This window comes from Mandrillus leucophaeus, unplaced genomic scaffold (assembly GCF_000951045.1).
Source record: "Mandrillus leucophaeus isolate KB7577 unplaced genomic scaffold, Mleu.le_1.0 Scaffold2189, whole genome shotgun sequence".
In the NCBI taxonomy this organism is placed as follows: Eukaryota; Metazoa; Chordata; class Mammalia; order Primates; family Cercopithecidae; genus Mandrillus; species Mandrillus leucophaeus.
In genome coordinates this window covers 25710-45648 of record NW_012102242.1, presented here as the reverse complement: position 1 = coordinate 45648, position 19939 = coordinate 25710, and the positions used below count along the sequence as shown (strand labels likewise).

The following is a 19939-nucleotide window of genomic DNA, read 5'->3' as shown; positions in this document are numbered from 1 at the left end:
GTTCTAGTTATTTTGTTGGCTCCAACTTATGTTTCCTTTTCTCAAATTAATCTGCTTCTTGGTGTATTATTACAGCTTCAAGTTTTTTTTTTCTTTCTAAAATATTCGCTAATTCAGATTTCAATGCTAATGATTAGGATAAAGATGGTGATCGAGCAGTTCACCATGCAGCTTTTGGAGATGAAGGTGCTGTTATAGAAGTACTACATCGAGGTAGTGCTGATTTGAATGCTCGAAACAAGCGCCGACAGACACCACTTCATATTGCTGTCAATAAAGGTCATCTTCAAGTTGTGAAGACTTTATTGGACTTTGGCTGTCATCCCAGTCTCCAGGTAAAACCTTTAAAGAAACACATCCTGCAGGTATTGCTCGGATCCTATTAAAGGCAAACATTAAGTTCTATGGTAAGCATTCCTTTGTTATCGTTCTCATATGGCCATGGTCATAGTAAATGATACCAAAGGCATAAGATGTTGCAAAATTGGTAGCTATTTCTTTTTTAAAAAGTTTTTTGTTTGTTTGTTTGTTTTTTTAAGGAAAATGCCAATAAACTGGGTTTAGATTGGGCAGGGAGAATGGGGACTTCTTTGTAAAAATGTCAGCTTATGAATGAATTCAACTTTATTGATCATGACAGTGAGCCTCAGCAGCTTAAAGAAGTGTAATAGGCTATATTTCATAATAGTTACTTCATAACTATTTAAGTTATTTGAATTGTATTTTTTATTGTAGCTTAGGGACTTTGAATAGTCATTATTGTAATCTTCAGAGATTTTCTGTTTTGGAAAATGTATGGGATTTTAGAGTTGATTTACAGTAGGATCTAATTTTTGAAGCAATGGTTGCCTAAGAAATGATTATCCTCAGCTACAGTTCTATAACCAGATAAATTAAACCACAAATATATGGAAAATGTAGTCTGTGTCCATTATCTACTTAGTTTGGTTACTAAGCAACTTGTCTTTTGTGTGCCTGTTTAATTAAAAGTTCTATACTTAGTAATTTTGTAGCAAAGTAAAATAGGACCAGACCCTAATTTGCCAATTTTTAGGTACCTTAACCAAATAGGCTTGAAACAACATATTATTTTTAAATACAAATGTTCCCTGAAACACTGTTTGAATATGTAAAGCATAATTTGTTTCCATTGGAAACTCAATAATGATTTTTTAAAAGGTAGGGCAGTGGTTAGAATTGTAAGCTGCTTATAGTTTAGATAATTTAGTTTACAGCATCCAGGAATTGGTTGCTGGATTGGATAGATCTCAGAGAAGAAATAAAGTAGTAGTGGGAGTGAGGGCTTGAGAAGAGCTGAAAGAATAGATTTTGTTCAGCTAGATAATTATTAGAAACTAAGGCTTTTGAAGTACAACTGTTTTGGAACTGTTGGGATCTAGGCTATGTCCTTGTAAGTGGGAGGCAGGATTGGAGGATGAGGGAGAATTGGGGAGTGTTAATCTGTAAGGAGAGGTGATTTATACCTGCTGACGTTTTTTGTCTGAAACGAGAGACAAGTTCATCTGTTGAGAGTGTGAGTGTGGGGTGGCGGGTAGAGAAAGAGTAATTGAGAAGAGTGATAAGGACTTGGGGACCTGGAGAAGGGTGTTCCAGTCATGATAGAAGCGCATTTCAGGTTGAACACTACAGACTTTTAGTGCCACAAGATACAGGAGTAGAAGGTAGATGGTTGGATTGAACTTGGGTTAGGAATTTTTTTTTTTTTTAAGACAGGTTCTTGGCTGGAATTCAGTGGCATGATCGTGGCTCATTGCAATCTCGACCTTCAGGGCCCACCTCAGCCTCCTGAGTAGCTGAGACTACAGGTGTGAGTTGCCATGCCTGGCTAATTTTTTTTGTAGAAATGCCTAGGCTGGTCTCAAACTTCTAGGCTCAAGCAGTCTTCCTGCTCCCACCTCCCAAAGTCCTGGGATTACAAGTGTGAGCCATCTTGCCTGGCAGGAATTCTTTTTTTTTTTTTGAGAGGGAGTCTCGCTGTCGCCCAGGCTGGAGTGCCATGGCGTGATCTCGGCTCACTACAAGTTCCGCCTCCTGGGTTCACACCATTCTCCTGCCTCAGCCTCCTGAGTAGCTGGGACTACAGGCACCCACCACCACGCCCAGCTAGTTTTTTGTACTTTTTAGTAGAGACGGGGTTTCACCATGGTAACCAGGATGGTCTGGATCTGCTGACCTCGTGCTCTGCCTGCCTTGGCCTCCCAAAGTGCTGGGATTACAGGCATGAGCCACCGTGCCCGGCCAGGAATTCTTTATGTAGGTGGACGAATATATTCCTGGGATTAGCAAACCTTTTCTGTAATGGGCACAGATAATAGTTTAGGCTTTCATTTGGCGTCTGCCACAACTATCTAACTCTCATTGCAGAGTGAAAGCAGCCATAGATAATACATAAATAAATGGGCGTGGCCGTGTTCCAATACAACTTAATTTACAAAAACAGGTGGCTCCAACGTGTAATATCCTGGGAGATCATTTTTTCTAGGCTCTGTCCGCATGGCTTAGGGAAGCATAGGGCTCTGCCCCATGATGTACAGTCCCTTTCCACAGTGTTGGAAATGAAGCTGGGTCTGGTGTTTGCACTTTCATATTCCTGTAACTTCTCAGAATCCTGTGGACAATGACTGGGGAGACAAACCATGCAGGAAATATGTCTAGTAAAAAAGAATTAAACAAAGAAAAAACAAGTGGCAAGCTGGATTTGGCAACTGTAGTATATGCTGTAGGCTAGATTATGTATTACTGAGAATAGCATCTGTGAAACTATGAAATGAATGAAATCTAAATTATTCATGTATGTACATGACTGCTAATGAATAAAAACTTAACTGCTAAGTCAATTGATTAATGTAAAAAGTAGTCAGCTTGAAAAAATGGTAGACTGAGATTGCTAAATTTTCATTTACAATTGTTTTTACCTTTGGCTAACTAGCCGCTTTCCTGTCCTTTGAAAATGCTTAGATTAATGATTCTCAACTGTGACTGCAAAATATGTTCGTCTGTGAAGCTTTGAGAAATTACTAATGCCTCACTGTCACCTCTAGAGATTTTGTATGGTGAACAGCCTGGACATCAGATTTTTTTTTCTGTCTCTCTCTCTTTTTTTTTTTCCCTCTGTACAACAGATTTTAAAAGATCTCAATCCCTGCAGGTACTAATGAGCAGGCAAGGTCAAAAACCACCGACTTTCAATTCATTGTTATGGTGTAGGTTTGGTGTGGAATTTCAGGGTGTGACAGTTAAGGCCATTTTAAACTTACTTAATTTGGGGGGCAGCTTTTTCACTTCGTTAGCTTTTGTCATTAGTTATATTTGAGGCTACTTCTTTTCTTTTTTCTTGGTAAAGCTTCAGCATGTGCTGGAAACAGTGGCTCATGCCTGTAATCCCAGCACTTTGGGAGGCTGAGGCTGGTGGATCACCTGAGGTCAGGAGTTTGAGACCAGCCTGACCAACATGGTGAAACCCCGTCTGTACTAAAAATACAAAAATTAGCCGGGCGTGGTGGTGGGTGCCTGTAATCCCAGTTACTCGGGAGGCTGAGGCAGGAGAATCACTTGAAACCAGAAGGTGGAGGTTGCAGTGAGCTGAGATCACGCCACTGTACTCCAGCCTGAGTGAAAGAGCGAAACTTGATCTCAAAAAACAAAACAAAAAAAATCTCCAACATGCTTATTGTGTTTTCCAACTAGATTTGAGTATGATTTTCCTTACTATAATGTGGCCAGTGTTTCTTGCCTGTATGTTTGTTTTTTATGTTTTTGGAGATAGAGTCTCGCTCTGTCACCCTGGCTGGAGTACAGTGGCGTGATCACAGCTCACTGGAGCCTTGAACTCCTGGCGTCAAGCCAGTCTTCTGCCTCAGCCTCCTGAGTAGCTAGGACTATTGGTGCATACCACTGTGCCCGGCTCTAATTTTTAAAATTTTTTGTAGGGACAGAGTCTCTATATGTTGCCCAGGTTGCTGTTGAACTCCTGGCCTTAGGTGATCTTCCCGCCTCAGCCTCCCAAAGTGCTAGGGTTATGGACGTGAGCCAGCATGCCTGGCCTTTGCCTATATTTTTATAGTTACCACAAAAAATGCTCTTTTATTGGTATTTGTTGGAGGTGGTCTCTGTTTCTGTTTGCTTAGCATTTGGTAAAAGTATTACTATTAGATGGGATGATTACTTGAAGAACTAATGGAACTTTCTTTAAACTTAAAGGATTCTGAAGGTGATACCCCTCTTCATGATGCAATAAGTAAGAAACGTGATGATATCCTAGCAGTTCTTTTGGAAGCTGGAGCAGATGTTACCATCACAAACAATAATGGATTTAATGCTCTACATCATGCTGCACTAAGGGGAAATCCCAGGTATGTCACCCCTTACTATTTTAGGTGCAATTCAAAAATATTTTCCTACTGCTGATTCTCTTTTTCTGATACTGATGAAGAAATAATTTTGGCTAATTTAGTATTTTAAATCATTTTAAAGTTTTGTGAAAATTATGCCTTTAGTTTTATATGATGATTATTTGATTGTTAATCTAATACAAGTATTATGAAATGATTATTTAAGTTTATATTAAATGTGGATATAAAATATCAGGAATGGTGGTTTCTTTCTAAAGATTTAATTAAAATGCATTTTATTTTGAGATTTATATTTCTTCAAAATGATTATCTGGGTGTCCTGTGATTTCATGTTACCATTTGCATGATAATTATTTTTTAAAACTTAAGACTAAATAAATATTAAGTTACCTAATTCCTTGTTAAAATTAGTTATATAAACTTCTAGTGTAGCTATCCCCTCATCCATTGTTACAGCAATAGTATTCTACTGAAAAAAGTATTTGCTGGTTGACATTTGAGAAAGACTGCTTTTGGAGAATCACATTCTTTATAAAGGATCTGCAGTGTCCCACAGAATGGGAAAATGCTTAGCTTGGCTTAATTTAGAGATTTCCATTAACTCACTTTTTGGAGCAACTTTACCCTAAGCATTTTAGGAAATTCTGCATTAGATGTCTTCTGTTTATGTTTGAGTCAAACCTGTATATCGGGACTACGAAAAATGTTCGTTTTGATTTTTTTTTTGATAATTTTATCTATTCTGAACATTTATTCTTTGGTTCCTTATTGTATTTTTATATCATGCTTCCTTTTTTTCTTTGGCGAATTTTAAGCTTCTTAGGATCACCACTAGAGGGTGACCACAGAAAACAAAAAGATTTTATTGCTACTGCTTATTGGTAACTGTAACAGTGGGTATATATTGTAGGATGAAATGAATGATCATATTTTAGATCACATCTTGACTTTTTTTCCAAATTGCAAACATTTGAACACTTCAGATTTTGGCATTGTGAAGGAGACAGTAGTAGTATATTTTCCCTGCCCTTCAAACAGAAGATTATGATAGCACTTACCACATGCCAGCCTCTGCAGAGTGCTTCACATGCATCATCTCACTTAATCCTTTCAACAGCTTTTTGAGGCAGGTGTTAATATCCTCATTTTACATGTGAAGAATATGAGGCTTATAGAGATGAATTTAATTATTCAAGAACACATAGCTGATTACTGAAGCAGCTGTAACTCGAGCAAGGTCTAGGTAACTTTAGAATCATAACTGTTAAACCACTTTACATCACCGTTTTCTGTATTATGGTCTGTTTGTGAAGCAAAACCAAAACACATGGGCAGTGAATGTATCAGTACCTCATTCCTCTTGCTACCTCATTGCTTAGAGTTATCTTTGCTCTCTCACCAGTTAACAACTTCCAACTAGTTTTAAAATTTTATTCATTCTACCAGTCTTTCCCATCCATTCCATTCTGTTCCCACTGTTGCTGACCCAGTTAAGTACTCACCACATTTACCTAGACTATTATACTATTCTTCTAATTTTTTTCTTTGGTTTCAGTCTTATTCTTGATTTAAATTTTATACATTTACAAATTATCCATTCTGAAAGCATGGGTCTAAATGGCTCTCTTCCCCTGTTTCCCAACTTCAGTTTTTGTCTATTAACATAGAATACAATTTACCTACTTTGGCTTGGCATTCAGACCCATATTCTGTGTGTCCTGAGTCTGTCTAACTTTATCTCCTGCTAATCCAATCCCTCAGCCCGCCTTGCCCTTCACCTATTCTCCTTTCCTAAAATACGCTGTCTGCTTTCTTCTTCTATTTTTTGGAGCATTTTCTTTGATTGGGGTGCCCCATCCCGCCTCTTTATCTTAACCATTTTTCTTCCAGAGCTACCTCCTGTGTCATCATTGGAATTATTTTGTTTGCTCTGTACTTCCTTGTTCTGTGTACTTATTTATTGTACTTACTGTACTCAGCTTAGTGCTGTTTATTACTGTCTGCATTTCTGTCTTTCTTTTAAAATTGTGGGCATTCATATTCATCTGTTCATCCTACATAGGCTCTGGCTATACAAGGCACTCAGTAAATGTTAGCCTTACTTTGACAGTGAGGACACTGTTGAATATCACAAGACGTTATATGATCAGTTACGGAATGAATTCTGTAGAGAAACTGTGTTAGGAATTCAAACAGCAATTACTTCAGATTAGAATGGTCAAAAAGATTTTATTGAGGGAATTTAGGATTTATTGAGGGAATATGAAATCATGAAGTTTAGGATAAACTGAGAATTGAAGTGTTTAGGAAACAAGTATCTTTTAAATATTTTGAGTGGTTTCATTTTTATCGAGAGTAGGCATAGTATTTTCAATAATGCTAAGCCTATACAAGAAAGAGAAAATTTACTGGTTTTTTTTTTTTCCAATTCTTGCATAAATCTTGAGGGTGCCCCTGAAAATTTAAAACAGCAACTCTTCCAACCAGATATTTGGTGTCAGGTGACATTTACAAAAAATGCTTTTATTCTTCAGCAAAGTAGTGCTTCAGGTAAAGCTACATGACTTCTTTATTCCGACTTCCTTAAGACATTTTTAGGTAGTTGTGACTATAGATTGCCAGATAGAGTGTGATTTTAATTGGACACTGAAGAGTATCAGAAGATAACACAACTTATATTACCAGTTGTAATTGCAAATTGAGATGTTTTGAATTCTTTTTTTCATATCAAATTTCTTTTTCGTAAGGTTGTTTTTCCTCTTATACTGACCAGTGGTGTCAGAAGACAGAAGGAACCATTTTTAGTGTACTTGGAATTAAAAATAACAACCAATCTTTTTGGCCTTCATACTATAGAAAACCAACTGGGTGTGGTGATTTACGTCTGTAATCCCAGCGACTTAGGAGGCTGAGGCAGGAGGATTGCTTGAAGCCAGGAGCTTGAGATCAACCTGGGCAATGTAGCAAGACCCTGACTCTAAAAAATTAAAAAATTAGGTTGGGTACGGTGGCTCATGCCTATAATCCCAGCACTTTGGGAGGCAGATCACTTGAGGCTAGGAGTTTGAGACCAGCCTGGCCAACATTGTGAAACACTAGCTCTATTAAAAAAAACAAAAATTAGCTGGGTATGGTGGCTGCACCTGTAGTTCCAGCTACTCGGGAGGCTGAGATGTGAGAATCACTTGAACCCAGGAGGCAGAGGTTGCAGTGAGCTGAGATTGCGCCTCTGCACTCCAGTCTGGGTTCCAGAGCAAGACTCTGTATCAAAAAAAAAAAGGAGAATCAGCTGCGTGTGGCATCACAGACTTTTAGTCTCAGCTACTTGGGAGGCTGAGGTGAGAATATCGCTCAAGCCCAGGAGTTTGAGACTGCAGTGAGGTATGATCGTGCCACTGTGCTGTAGCACAGCCTGAGCAACATAGCAAGACCCTGTCTCTTAAAAAGAAAAAAAAAGAAAACCAGATAAAGCACATTGTTATTTCCAGAACCTGATGAAGTGTCTAGATGCCCTGTATTTTTGAAGACTGTCCTTTGAAGTCTCTATTTCAAAGCTGCAGATCAATATAGAGTCTAGATTTCAAAGCTGATCTTGATGTTTCCTCATAGTTTGATAGTAACTGAAATAAACACATTAAGAGAAAAAGAGTTATAAAGCCATTTATTGTTTTTTAGAATTGTGAAAGAGAATATAAATTTTCGCTATAAGACCCTGAGTACTTTGGCTGTGCTTTATAAAGTTTGGAACATTTTAAGTAGAAATTACACCATGTTTTAATATAGTAGTTTTGTTTTTTTAAGAAATCTTAACTAAGAACAATGCTGTTCGTCTGTTCTGATAGTTAATATTTATAGGCATGTTTTCATCTAGAGTTTAGCCATTTTTATCATCTCTTAGTATACAGGTAAAGTTTCTGATTTAAAGTAAGAGCAGAAATTATTTCTGCTGATAAAAGTGAAAACTGAATTTCTTTGGAGTAGCATAATCAGCATGCTACTTAGGTACTTTCTGTAAAGATGCTGCATTTTTAGCTAAGTTTTTAGAGCTCCCTCACAGGCATGAAAATAAATTAGTCAGCAGTATTCTCTGCAGAGCTGGCAAAAATAATCAGGTATTTTGGAAGTACAGATAACTTTAATATAAAGTTTATATAGTATTTACAAATTTTTCTTGAATAGAAATTGAATGTGAAAAGAAAAGTAAAATATGAGTGAATCACCTGATGTGATATATGTTGTTTTTAGGTTGGTACTAAGATAATTTCACAGGCGTTTCTTATTTACTTACTAATTCCCACAAAAAATCTTACTGAATATATGAGCAACTCATAGTTTTCCCTCTAGAATGTTGTGATGCTTTTTTTACTTTTTAAATTCTGAAATATGGTCTGTAAACAAGACTCTGTTGACTATTTGAAGATTTGATATGCTGTACTGTATTTTGGTGTTTAATGCTTTCCTTACAACTGTGAACATGCTGAGTGCTATCTACAAAATATAGCTGAGTCTATTCAGTAATAGGATACTTAGAGTGTGTTTTCTCTAATGTATACTCATGCATCTACTGTCAAACACCATATGCCTTGTAATACACAAATGTACTTACTGTGACTGAGATGTAACTAATAGGAGGAAGAGGATCTTGAATGAAGTGATAAGATATGTATTTAGATATGTCTCCTTTTGCCCACAGTCTTTTAGAGAATGATGTTCATTTTGAAATGGAGGAGTGGTCTGGAGTTGAGAATGTGTGAACATCTGGGTTTTTAAACTATTCTTGTCTTCAGTAATCTTCATTAATTGCTGAAATGTTTGTCTCTGTTAATTAAATAATATTAAATTATCTATAGTCTTATTGCAATCATTAAGAAAACTATATGGATGTTTGAATAATTGTCATTTTTTTTCTTTCCTTCAGTTTATCCCCACTGAAGGAGAATATTGTGTGTATATTTTTTATAAGGGACAAAGAAGACAGTGAGGAGAGTCATAGTATTTATTACTAGCAAAGTTCTTCATTTTACAGCTGTGAAAACAAATATGAAGAGGTGAAATATTTCATGAGTAAAAGTAGTGATGCTTAGCATTTTCTTTCTTTTTTGAGGACTAAAAAACTTTGATTCAGGGTCAGAAGAACTAGATACTGTTTTAAGCCTCTCCTCAAGATATCCTACAGTATCATCTTTTTCACCTTACCTGCTAACATTCAGGTAAATAGTGGTAAAATTAAAGGCCAATACTGTGGAAGATAGTGACTGAACATTTCTAGAGTGTTATATAATGTTTCTTTAATTTAAATATGCATACATCCATGTAAACCACACTGTACAATCCCATTGTGTTTTCAGGTGGGTTATAGGTGACCTTTCCAGATACTTTCTTCCTTTGAAGGAAGTTCTTTTTTTGATTGTTACTATAAAGCATAGCCTACATTTTATTGCCAGTTCTTTTCTTTTCTGAAGGATAAGAAATTTAATACCAAGAGACGATAGTAAGTAAAATTTTTATTTGAAATCCTTAAGTCATCCATACATTTTTCATAAGCTTTTTATAAACATCTTTAACCATTCTAGCTTTTCCAGGTAGAGTTAACAGTAACAAGTTATTTGATTATAATCACAGTCTGAATAATGTAAATAAGTTGAAATTAGTTGACAAGTAATTGATATTCACAAATGAAAACGTAGTCCCGTGGTAATCAATGCATAGCTACAGCTGGTTGAAGGGGACCAAATCCATTGAAGAGGTGATTTGGTTCCATTTTACCAGCTCTAGCAAAGCATTGTAGTACTGCTAGTATGGAATCCAAAACAGTTGGTAAAATTACAGTCATGGACCTTCTACAAGTGTTAGAAATTATCATACCAATGCTTCAGTCACCGAATGTCAAATTTTCCTTTTTGAAGTCACTTTCCTACTGTTTTCCTGCGCTTAATGGTTTAAAAGTCTTTTCTTTTTAACACATTACTGCATTAAGGAATGATCAATGTACATCTTTGTTTTCAACATCTTTGCTTCTTTTTCTAATCTTGTCCACAGCCGAAGTCTTTGCTTAATTCTTACATGTAGACTATAAGCTGTTTCAAAATCAATAGTATTTAAAGGAACAAATAGACCTTGATGTATTTTAGAGTAATGTTTTCCATTTATCTTTAGGCAGTAAACCAGATTACTTAAGTAGGTAAGCTAAAAGGTAGGGGAAGAGTTCTGTTAGTCACCCCCTTTTACTGCCACTGCTGCTTTTAGCATTATAGTTGAGAGCTAATGCAAATTGTTGATGGGTGTAGGAATATCAATGGCCTTAAGAAAGTACCTCTGCCCTTTGAGTTATAAATAGATCACATGTGTATTCAGTGTATTGCTTGGACTTGTGTCGAAAGGAACTACCGTACATGCCAGTTTTTCTTTGTTTTTGAGTACGTAGTGTTACTAATCATAGGTTAGTAATTTAACCCTCTTAAAGGTCTGTTTCCTTGACTAAGTTCTCTGTCATTTTGGGTACAGATTGCCTAGTTACTTCTCTTTATAGACTTAGTAATACATGGTGGTTAGTTACAATCCGTGAATACAAGTATTAAAATCTGTCGTGTGAATAATACTTGAAAAATCAGAGTAAAATTTTGTTATAATGTGGTTTTACTGTTGATTTCAATATCCTGGGCAGGGTGTCTTCTTGCATAAAAGTTTGATAAATTATAATTTGCCTATAAAGTTAAGTGCTCTCAGAGAAATATGGAGTAGAGAAATATTCTTTACAGTTACTGTTTTAAACTAAACTGGGAGGTCAGCACTAATTCTGGCAATATGCAAATGATTCTTGTACTAAGTATATTCTGCGTCTGTTGGTTGGTAAGTATCATACTGCTGGTGAAATTAATGTAACTATAATTCTTTTTCATCATTTATTCTAGTAGAAGTGAAACAGGTGTTAAACTGCCTGAACTTCAGTGCTGAAGATAGCAATAACACTGGCTTCTATTTTTACTAGTTATATGGGAGCTGTTTAGCAGATCCAGTTGCTCAAGTGTGCTTTTGGATGGCAGTTCAGTTTCATATACTGGCCATATCGGGGCAAGGAGAGGCCATGGGAAAAAAATAGTACAGCATTTGATAATGTCAGCATCTGTTATCCCTGTCAGGGAGACAGTTGAAATGTTTGACTTATACCAGTGTCAGCAGATGCCCGGAGTTTAATATGTACTCAGTTAAAAATGAACAGCTGATCTAAGTGATAGATGTGACATTTTAGAGTGATTGAAAATACTCTTAGATAAGTTAAACTTGGAAGCACCAGAATCAGTATATAATTTTACTTTTAAAAATGAATAACCTGTCATTTTATTTTCTAAGGATTATTTATATAGTTTTAATATTATAGCAAAGAGATTCTTAGTTGCTGGGATGTTTGAGGATTATTAAACAACTTGTATACCTATAGAATGACTAATATAATTGTTTATTATAAAACATGAGTAATACTCTTTGAGTATATTTATAGAAGAGCCTCTACTTTGAGTTCTAGGTATTTAGGACCTGTACAGGTAAACTTACCAAATAGACATGAATCATTGCCATTCTGTTTTATGGATGATCAAAAGGGCTAAGCTTTGAACTAATTTCTTTGAAAATACAGAATTTTAAAATTATGTGCCTTTTATAATTTCCAAAAAACATGCAGTAACATATATGATGCCATGTGTAATAGTCATTTTCATTGTAATCTGCTGATAAAGTGAAAATCATCTTTGTATTAACTAGTTGTCTTATTAAACAGAGAGAAAATGAACTGTAGTTAAACTTAGTCATTTCCATTTAATTTCTGATACAAAAAATTTAAAATATGCTTTTTATACATGTATAAATATTTCAGTTGAAATAATACTTTTGGTAAGAAATGGTTAGAATATGTGAATACTACTCTTTCTTTTTTTCTGACTTTGTCATTAGTAGCGTAAAACAGTTACTGCTTATAAATTTTGCTAAGAGCATTTGGAATTTTAAAAAAAATCTACAAACTGCATGAAATAAAAGTATTTTGATATTTCTAAACAATGAATTGATCATGTTTAGAGAAGTTGAATTGTAATTGCATAGTACCAACAAAAACAGTTATTCGATCTGTATAAATTGGTTCTTGACTATAGTGCTTTCATTTTACATGCCCTCTTTGGAGAAAGCAAATTCAAAGATAATACAGATAGTAAATTAATTTATTTTAAATATTTGGTAGTCTATTACCAATATGCCCTGCTGACTTACAGCTGTGGGCCAGAATTTTGTCATTTTTCATGCTTAAATCTTACATTTTAATTAATTTTAAGTCTTAACTTCACATTTGAAGTAGAGATTGGATTAAGACCCTGATAAACTTGAGAAGGAAGGACAAGGGCCACTATATTTGTAGCTGTCAGAAAAGAAAGCCTTTTTACAACAACAAAACTTTTGGTCAGAAATTCCTCTAATATTAATAGATTATACATTTATCAAAATGAGAAGAAATAGCTTATCATGTGAATGAAACCAGCTCTTAGTATCTTATTTTTCTATACAAATCAGTGAGCCCTACTAATGAGATATACTTAAGTTAAGATTGAATTGTGGAGACAGAAAATAGGTCATGTATATTCCTCATTCTTTTGTGCTAGTAATACTATTTTCCCTTTTGCAGTCAAATTTTAATAATGAGAGTACTTAATTTAAAAATGTAAGATGTATGTTTTAAACTTAGATGATTTAAAAGGAGTTTCATGATAATTGAAATCTACTTCACTGGATCTTCTTTTCCTTCATGAAATAAAAACCTTAGGGATAGTTTCTATCTATAAGTAGTAGATAACCTTTTTTTTTTTTTTTGGTGTTAGTATTGCCAAAGGTCATCTATTCATGAGTAGGTTAATTTACCATATGAAGGTCATTCACGTAGAAAGAAGCAAGAGCTTCTTTTAGCTCAGTTTAATTCTCTTTTGGTGGTCTATTGCCTACCAAAAATACATACTTCTTTACATTCCATAGCATTGTATGTTCATATGGGTACATAAAGAAGTATGTACTCTGAGTAGGTATTAAGTTGTTAGCTGTAAAAACATGAAATATTTTATTTTCTTATTTGTTAGTGAAACATTCAGCTTACTGATGTAGAGCAATGGTAAATCATTTGCAGAGACTAATTTATCGAAGACTAAATTTTGTAACAAGTTTACCTGAAGCATGGCATTAACGGTTCCATATTCTTGGTGGACATAGACATTCCTAAACATTTGACCAGTTATCTGTTGAACTTTGTCCTGGTTTGATTCTTTTTGCAAGAGATTCATAGAATCAGTGTAGTGTTACAGAGTGTATTTCAGAAACTTAAGATCAGCCTAGTGTTTCTTCAGTCTTCAGGGTGAATTTCTTCTTTTTTTGTAGTCTGCTTCTAGATCCTACAGGTAGATAGTAATTAATTAAATTGAATTTTTTTTTTTTTAACACAAACTAGATATCTTACTCAAAACCTAACAAATTAACCAGTAACTCTTTCTGATATTGACTCTGGAAGGTGAAACAACAAGGAGAAAAACCAGGATGAGTGTGGATGAATTGAACTTTTAAATTAAAAGATTATGAATTTTTGTTAGTGTTTTATAAGGTCACAGATAAGGACTCATGATCATTTGAAAATTTGTCATTCTTTTTTCTTTATTAGTTCCTTACCTGAATTTTGCACTTTGGTGCTTCTCTTTGGGTTAAATACAATTATGCATTGAATACAAATTCAAATAGATGTAGAAATATCTAATTTTGGTGAGTTTAAGTTGTTTTGATTCTTTAATCTTTTTAGTATAAAGGATAACTGTCAGAATCATCAACTTTTACAAAGTACCACTTCAAAGAACTGAAAGGTTTTAGTCTATGAGCACCTGGGTTTTATTTACCTTGATGATTTAGCATGAAAAGAAATTATAGTTGGTAAGTAGCCTTCAGTTATTATGGTATTAGAAGGTTAATTTAAAACCTCAAGAAATTTTCAGATTTGGCAAAGGAGAAAAAAAAAGGGCAGGGATAGTAGAATTTCTGCAGCTTGTGACAAAAAGCTAGTGCAGCTTATAGAGAGCAAATCAGAATGTGGCAGTAGATAGCCCAGCACTACAGCAGTTTCAGCAATGCAGCATTAGAATTACACCATGCACGTTCTGATTTATTTTTGTGGCCAATTAATAGTAAGCATTCAAAAGTATTTTATGATCTGCCAAGTTTTTTGGTTGACTAAACGTTGAAATAGAAGCTAATAGTTTTAGAAAATAAGTATACTTTGGAAGCAGGATATGGCTTATTAGAGATGCAAAATCATCACTTAATCTGAAACAATAACGACTAAATCTTTAATAATGTAAATGACAGTAATGTATTTGTACATTTTTAAGATCAAAAGTTACTGCCATGGTATTTGAACAATATTCCTTTTTACACTACGTTAGCTCTCAACTTGAATTGTGAAATTAGGCTATGGTTAGATAGAATTTAATTTAACAATGAGAACATATATCGAGTCAATAATAGGTAAGCATGCAGAAAGTCATAAGCATCCTTAAAAGTACAGGCCTGTGGTGCTCTGTTACCTGTAAGCTTAGTGTCATGCAGCATTTGCAGCAGGAAGAAAGGTAATGACCTAGAGAATCACATCAGCAGCAGCCATCTCATCTTGATTGTTCGTTCACTCTATTCGCTGATTCAGCATTTCTTTTCATGAGCCCGGTGAAGGAAGGGGATGTATCAGTGAACACAGAACCTCACCTTTTAAGATAAATTTGAAAAACAAACGAGCAAACAAAAAACAAGCTTACTTTTCCCTCTCCTCCCCTCTTCCCTTTACCAAAAAAAACCAAAAAAACAAAAACAAACAAAAAAAACCCACCAACAAAAAAAACTCTACAATAAAATTGAATTATTGTTGGCCATCTGATTTGGAATGTCATATAACACTCTTGCACAGTTATGTATGGAAAGTTAAGCAATCAAAAAGGTTGCTACAAAGGCCAAGAAAATGAACCTAGCTTGTCAGATGAAATGCTTCAGAAGAGGGGAAAAAGTTGGCAGAAGTTAATTTTATAGTCTGAAAAAGACAAAAAAAAACCAAAAAAACAAAAAAAACCAGAACCCAAAACACACCTTATTCCCCCCAAATAACTGTAAACATTCACCCTGTTTTTCTTTGCCCTCCAGAATACATTGGGTTCTTCTGACTTCTTAGGAAATAGTCTGCATCTGTCTTGCTTTTAGATTTTTTTTTTTTTTTTTTTTTGGTTATTTTAGTTTCCAGGATTAAATAGTAGATCTGTAGTGAAGCTACCTTGTCACATCCAGAGGTCAAGTCTGCAAGCGAGGTCAGGACTTCCACATGGTCACTACAAGGCTAACTTATATTCTTCCTCAGTGACCACAGGCTAAACTGCTACAGCTTTATAGGCAGCTAAGCATTTGAAACATGCACTCCCAGGCAGACAGGCTCTCTTGTGCCTCTCTCTTCCCTGACCATATTTAGTCAACCATAGCAAAAAATAGCCTCTCAGCTGTCGATTGTCGATCCAAAAGCTGAGGAAGCCTCAATCTTGCTTTCTGCCTATTGATTGTTCATCCTGCGGTCCAAACACTGCTTTGCCATTTGTCCTGCCCCCCACTTTTTTTTGGGGGGTAAGCACTGCCAAATAAAGCGGTCTCTCATGTTTCCACTTACATTTCCCAGATTTTCACTGAGCTTGCGCTGAGACTAGGAAAGCCTGATGCACTGTCACTATACTTAGAAGCACTGCAGAGAAAAAAGGAAAGAGCAAAAAAATTACCCTGGCTAGTAGCAAGACAAGCTTTAGACAGTTATGGAACAAGTGAAGTCCCTCTGCTGCCAGAATATATTTTATAACCTGATTTTTTGATTGATGAAAAGTTATGGATGGTGATATATTACATAGCTAACGGCCTGAAAGGATTTTGTAGGGTTATCTTTAGAGCTAGTTGTTGCCATATACATGCTTTTAAAATTTATTGAATAGTATTTGAATGGAAAATGTATAGAAGTGGTAGGTAGGACCTGTATATTGGTGGTGGAGAGACACCATTAAGGGAGAAGAAAATAGTATGTAAATGATATCTTGGAAGTGCTACTTAAAACAATTCATTGTCAATTTCAGTTAATTTTTTGTAATAATGCTTTGGTAAAAACAGGGTCCAGTATGCTTTTGAGAAATTATACAAGTATTCAAATGCATTTTATTATGAATTCTACTTTATATTCAAATGTGTAGTGTTTTTTTCTGTCCCTTCTACATTGTCATGTTTCTCTAATTTTCTGAAGTAACTTTTAGGTATGATCATTGCATACTTTACACAGATTGAGATAGTCATTAACCTGTCTATAGCTCTGTTACATAGTATGTGACTCAGAGGTAAAAATACTTTTGTTTTGAATTTTAATAGCATAGTCACAATAGATTTTGATATTGAAAAATTTTTTAATCAGAGAAAAAATATTAAAACATGAAATCTAGTAAATCTGTGGAGATATAGTTTAAGATCTCACATAAAAATGCACAAGAGAAACCAACTATACCTTGTTTGTAATACAAATATGTCCTGTTAAGAAACAATAAGAACTATTATGAGTTTTCTGAGCTTACACACCTACAGAAGTTTGTCCTTCACATTCTTTTTGTCTTTAGCATTTAATATCATAGCAGTTTAATTATTTTGAATGTCTATTTTAAAACAGTGACATAAGGACTACTACTTTAGATATTGGGCAATTTTAAACAACTTTCCTAGATAATGAAATAATTTTGCTCATATTATGAGAAGATGACTTGTCTCAGAGTATAAAGTAGGTTAATTTTCAGTTTTCTCAAGTACCCCATTTTGGTAACGATTTTGTGGCAGTGAAAGTACTTATTTTTTAAGCAAACACTTATATAATGTGTTACGTGCCAGATTCTCTTTCTAAGCCCTTTATAAATATTAACTCATTTAATTTTTGTAATGGCCCTATAAAATAGGATTTGTGATTCTTCTCACATTTTACAGATGAGGGAACTGAGGCACAGAAGTTAAGTCATCTCCTGAAGTCACTAGCCGTTGTAGTTAGAGCCAGAATTTGAACTCAGATAATTTGGTTTCAGACTGGGAGCTCTTCACCACTATGCCACACTGCTCCTCTGATTTGTGGTAATGAAATGAGTTAGGAAATTATTCCTCTTGGGAACTCAACCATGCACCAAATATATATTGCTAATATCTTTGCCTCAGTATATTCAGAAAGATGATTGATTATTTTGTTATTTGTTTATTCATTTCTTCCATTCAACAAAACTTTGAGTTCCCTATACTAGGTATACGAAGTATACCTTTTTGATCAAAACGTGCTCAGTTGTATAGTAACCTGCTTTTAGCATGCCCAGAAGAACTACTGGCAGTTGATCAGTTTTCTTAATAAATTCCTTTTTGAATTCTGGACTAATCTACTGTACCTATTTGAGAGGTTGTTCATTAATTTAGCAAGCATTTATTGAACACCTAATATGTACTACAGTAGTATTCTAATGTTGTTTTGCGTTAAGTAATGCTAATATATAAGTCCTCCATAGTTTAGCTAGTAGGGTTTGGGAAAATGTTGCCTGCCTCTGAAGAAAGTTTGCAAAGCATGGCAGGCCGTAAAAATTGACCCAGTGCCACTTGAATACTACATACCAGTGTAGACAGCTGCTTGTCCCCTCTACTTCTTAGAACTCATTTGTTCATCATTCAGCAAACGTTTGAGTACTATCATGTGCCAGGGATTATGCTAGGCACTGCTATTAGTTGTTCCGGAACTTAATGCTTCTTTGGCACTATTCACAAATGCCTGCTTAACTGGTAGTAAGATCTTATCTTTAAAACATCCATGTCCTTAACCTCTTGGAAAACAACCAAATTGAGCATTAGGAAAAATATCTCCAAATCTCATATACTATACTTCACAGGTGAGACAGTCTATCGGCTTAACAAAATTACTGAATTCTCAAGCTGGTAACACCTTTATCCCAGTAACTCTACAGACCTCAGCTCTTGCAGCTTAACAGTCTCCTCTTAATTAACTAAAGTGCTGCAGGAAACAGCCTGCAACTGTCTTTGTGATTATAGTATGTCTTCCTAAGATTGCTTGTCCCATGGAAAGAGAGGGGACAGGCTGCTCTGAACTACTGCTGTTGACATGAGAGTGAGGGGACCAGAAGCTGTTTTGCTTAACTTTCCCTTAGCATGTCTTACAGGCTGGGCCCAAAGATGACCTCTTTTCTGTGGTCCTGTATTATTATTTTTTTTTTTTTGAGGGGGTTGGCAATTTTTGATTAAGATGAGCGGGCTATAGGTCTTGGTTCAAATAACTTACATAGCTACTTCACCCTCAAGGAGGTGAAGTATAACTTCCCGCTCCTTAAATGTGGGCTGTATGTAGTCACTTCCTTCCTAAGAGCATAGTTTAGAGATATGGAAATGTTTACACTGGAAAAACATGAAAAACACTACTTCAGCCAGGTGATCAAGGTTAACTTCTGGAGTCACATGGCATGCTGATAGTATGTATCCTTGGTGTGATGTGATTAAATGGCACTTTATCTCTGTGGCCTTCTTACTAAGAACCAATAGCACAGTGTAATCATGAGAAAAGCATCAGATGAATTCCAACTTGGGAATATTCTACAGATATCCCATTAGTACTCTTCAAAACTGTCAGACTCATCAAAAACAAGGAAAGTCTGGGAAACTGTCACAACCTAAGGGAGCTAAGGAGAAAAGACAACTAAATGTAATGTGGTATTCTGGAGCAGAGAAAGAACATTGAGTAAAACTAAGGAAATCTCAAGTGTGGGCTTTGGTTAATAACAGTGCTTCATCATTGGCTTATTGTAACAAATGTACCATACTATGTAAAATGTTAATAACAAGGATGAGGAGTATATGGAAACTCTGTACTAGCTTTGCAGTGTTCTATAAATCTAACATTGCTCTAAAATAGATTATTTAAAAACAAAACCAAAAAGTAGTTCACCCTCTCCTGGCTAGTTGACCCTTGCATTAGTTTTGATTTGGGGCTATCTGCAGTGTTTCTCCACAGCTTAGTAAAAATCAAGTCGATTTTGCTGTAATTGATTTCACGAAAATATTACGTTTAGTCTCATGTTCTTTTAAAAGTATATTAAAGGCAGGGAAGTATATTTTATAATTTTTTTTTTTTAAATCAAGACTAGTCTTATTTTTAAAAGATTTTTTTAAAAAGAATATGTGAAAATTGTGAAATGGTCAGATTTGTGTGGGGTGGTATAGAGAATACAGTGGAAGGGAGACTGGGGGCCACTGGGAAGAACAGTTTAGTTTTAAAAAGGAGAAATGGCAGGACAAATTGAATGTGGACATAAGAAGAGGGGAAAGAGTCTAGAATGATTCCCTGGTTTCTGAGTAGATTGACTGATTAAATGGTAAGAAGGGTTATCAAGATCAAGAATATAGGAGGAGGCTGGGTGCGGTGGCTCATGCCTGTAATCCGAGCACTTTGGGAGGCCGAG

General features: G+C 35.3%; 1 protein-coding gene and 1 long non-coding RNA gene across 3 annotated transcripts in view; one reads left to right on the top strand and one right to left on the bottom strand.

The window, feature by feature from the left end:
* The window catches only part of LOC105540278 (E3 ubiquitin-protein ligase MIB1), a gene marked incomplete at both ends in the record, with an annotated part of 101587 nt that overhangs the window by 56684 nt on the left and 24964 nt on the right, over positions 1–19939 (top strand). The window contains one exon of the mRNA XM_011980821.1: positions 4222–4373. Coding sequence (XP_011836211.1) covers positions 4222–4373 — 152 coding nt within the window. The remainder of the gene's footprint in view (positions 1–4221; positions 4374–19939) is intronic.
* Positions 9858–16046, bottom strand: LOC105540277. 2 transcript variants are annotated; one of them, XR_001006178.1, is made up of 3 exons: positions 15703–15787; positions 14972–15146; positions 9858–13795 (listed from the first exon to the last, which is right to left on the bottom strand). It is a non-coding gene; the product is annotated as an uncharacterized LOC105540277 (long non-coding RNA). The 2 variants fall into 2 exon arrangements; XR_001006177.1 differs by having other exon boundaries at positions 13637–13795; positions 15554–16046.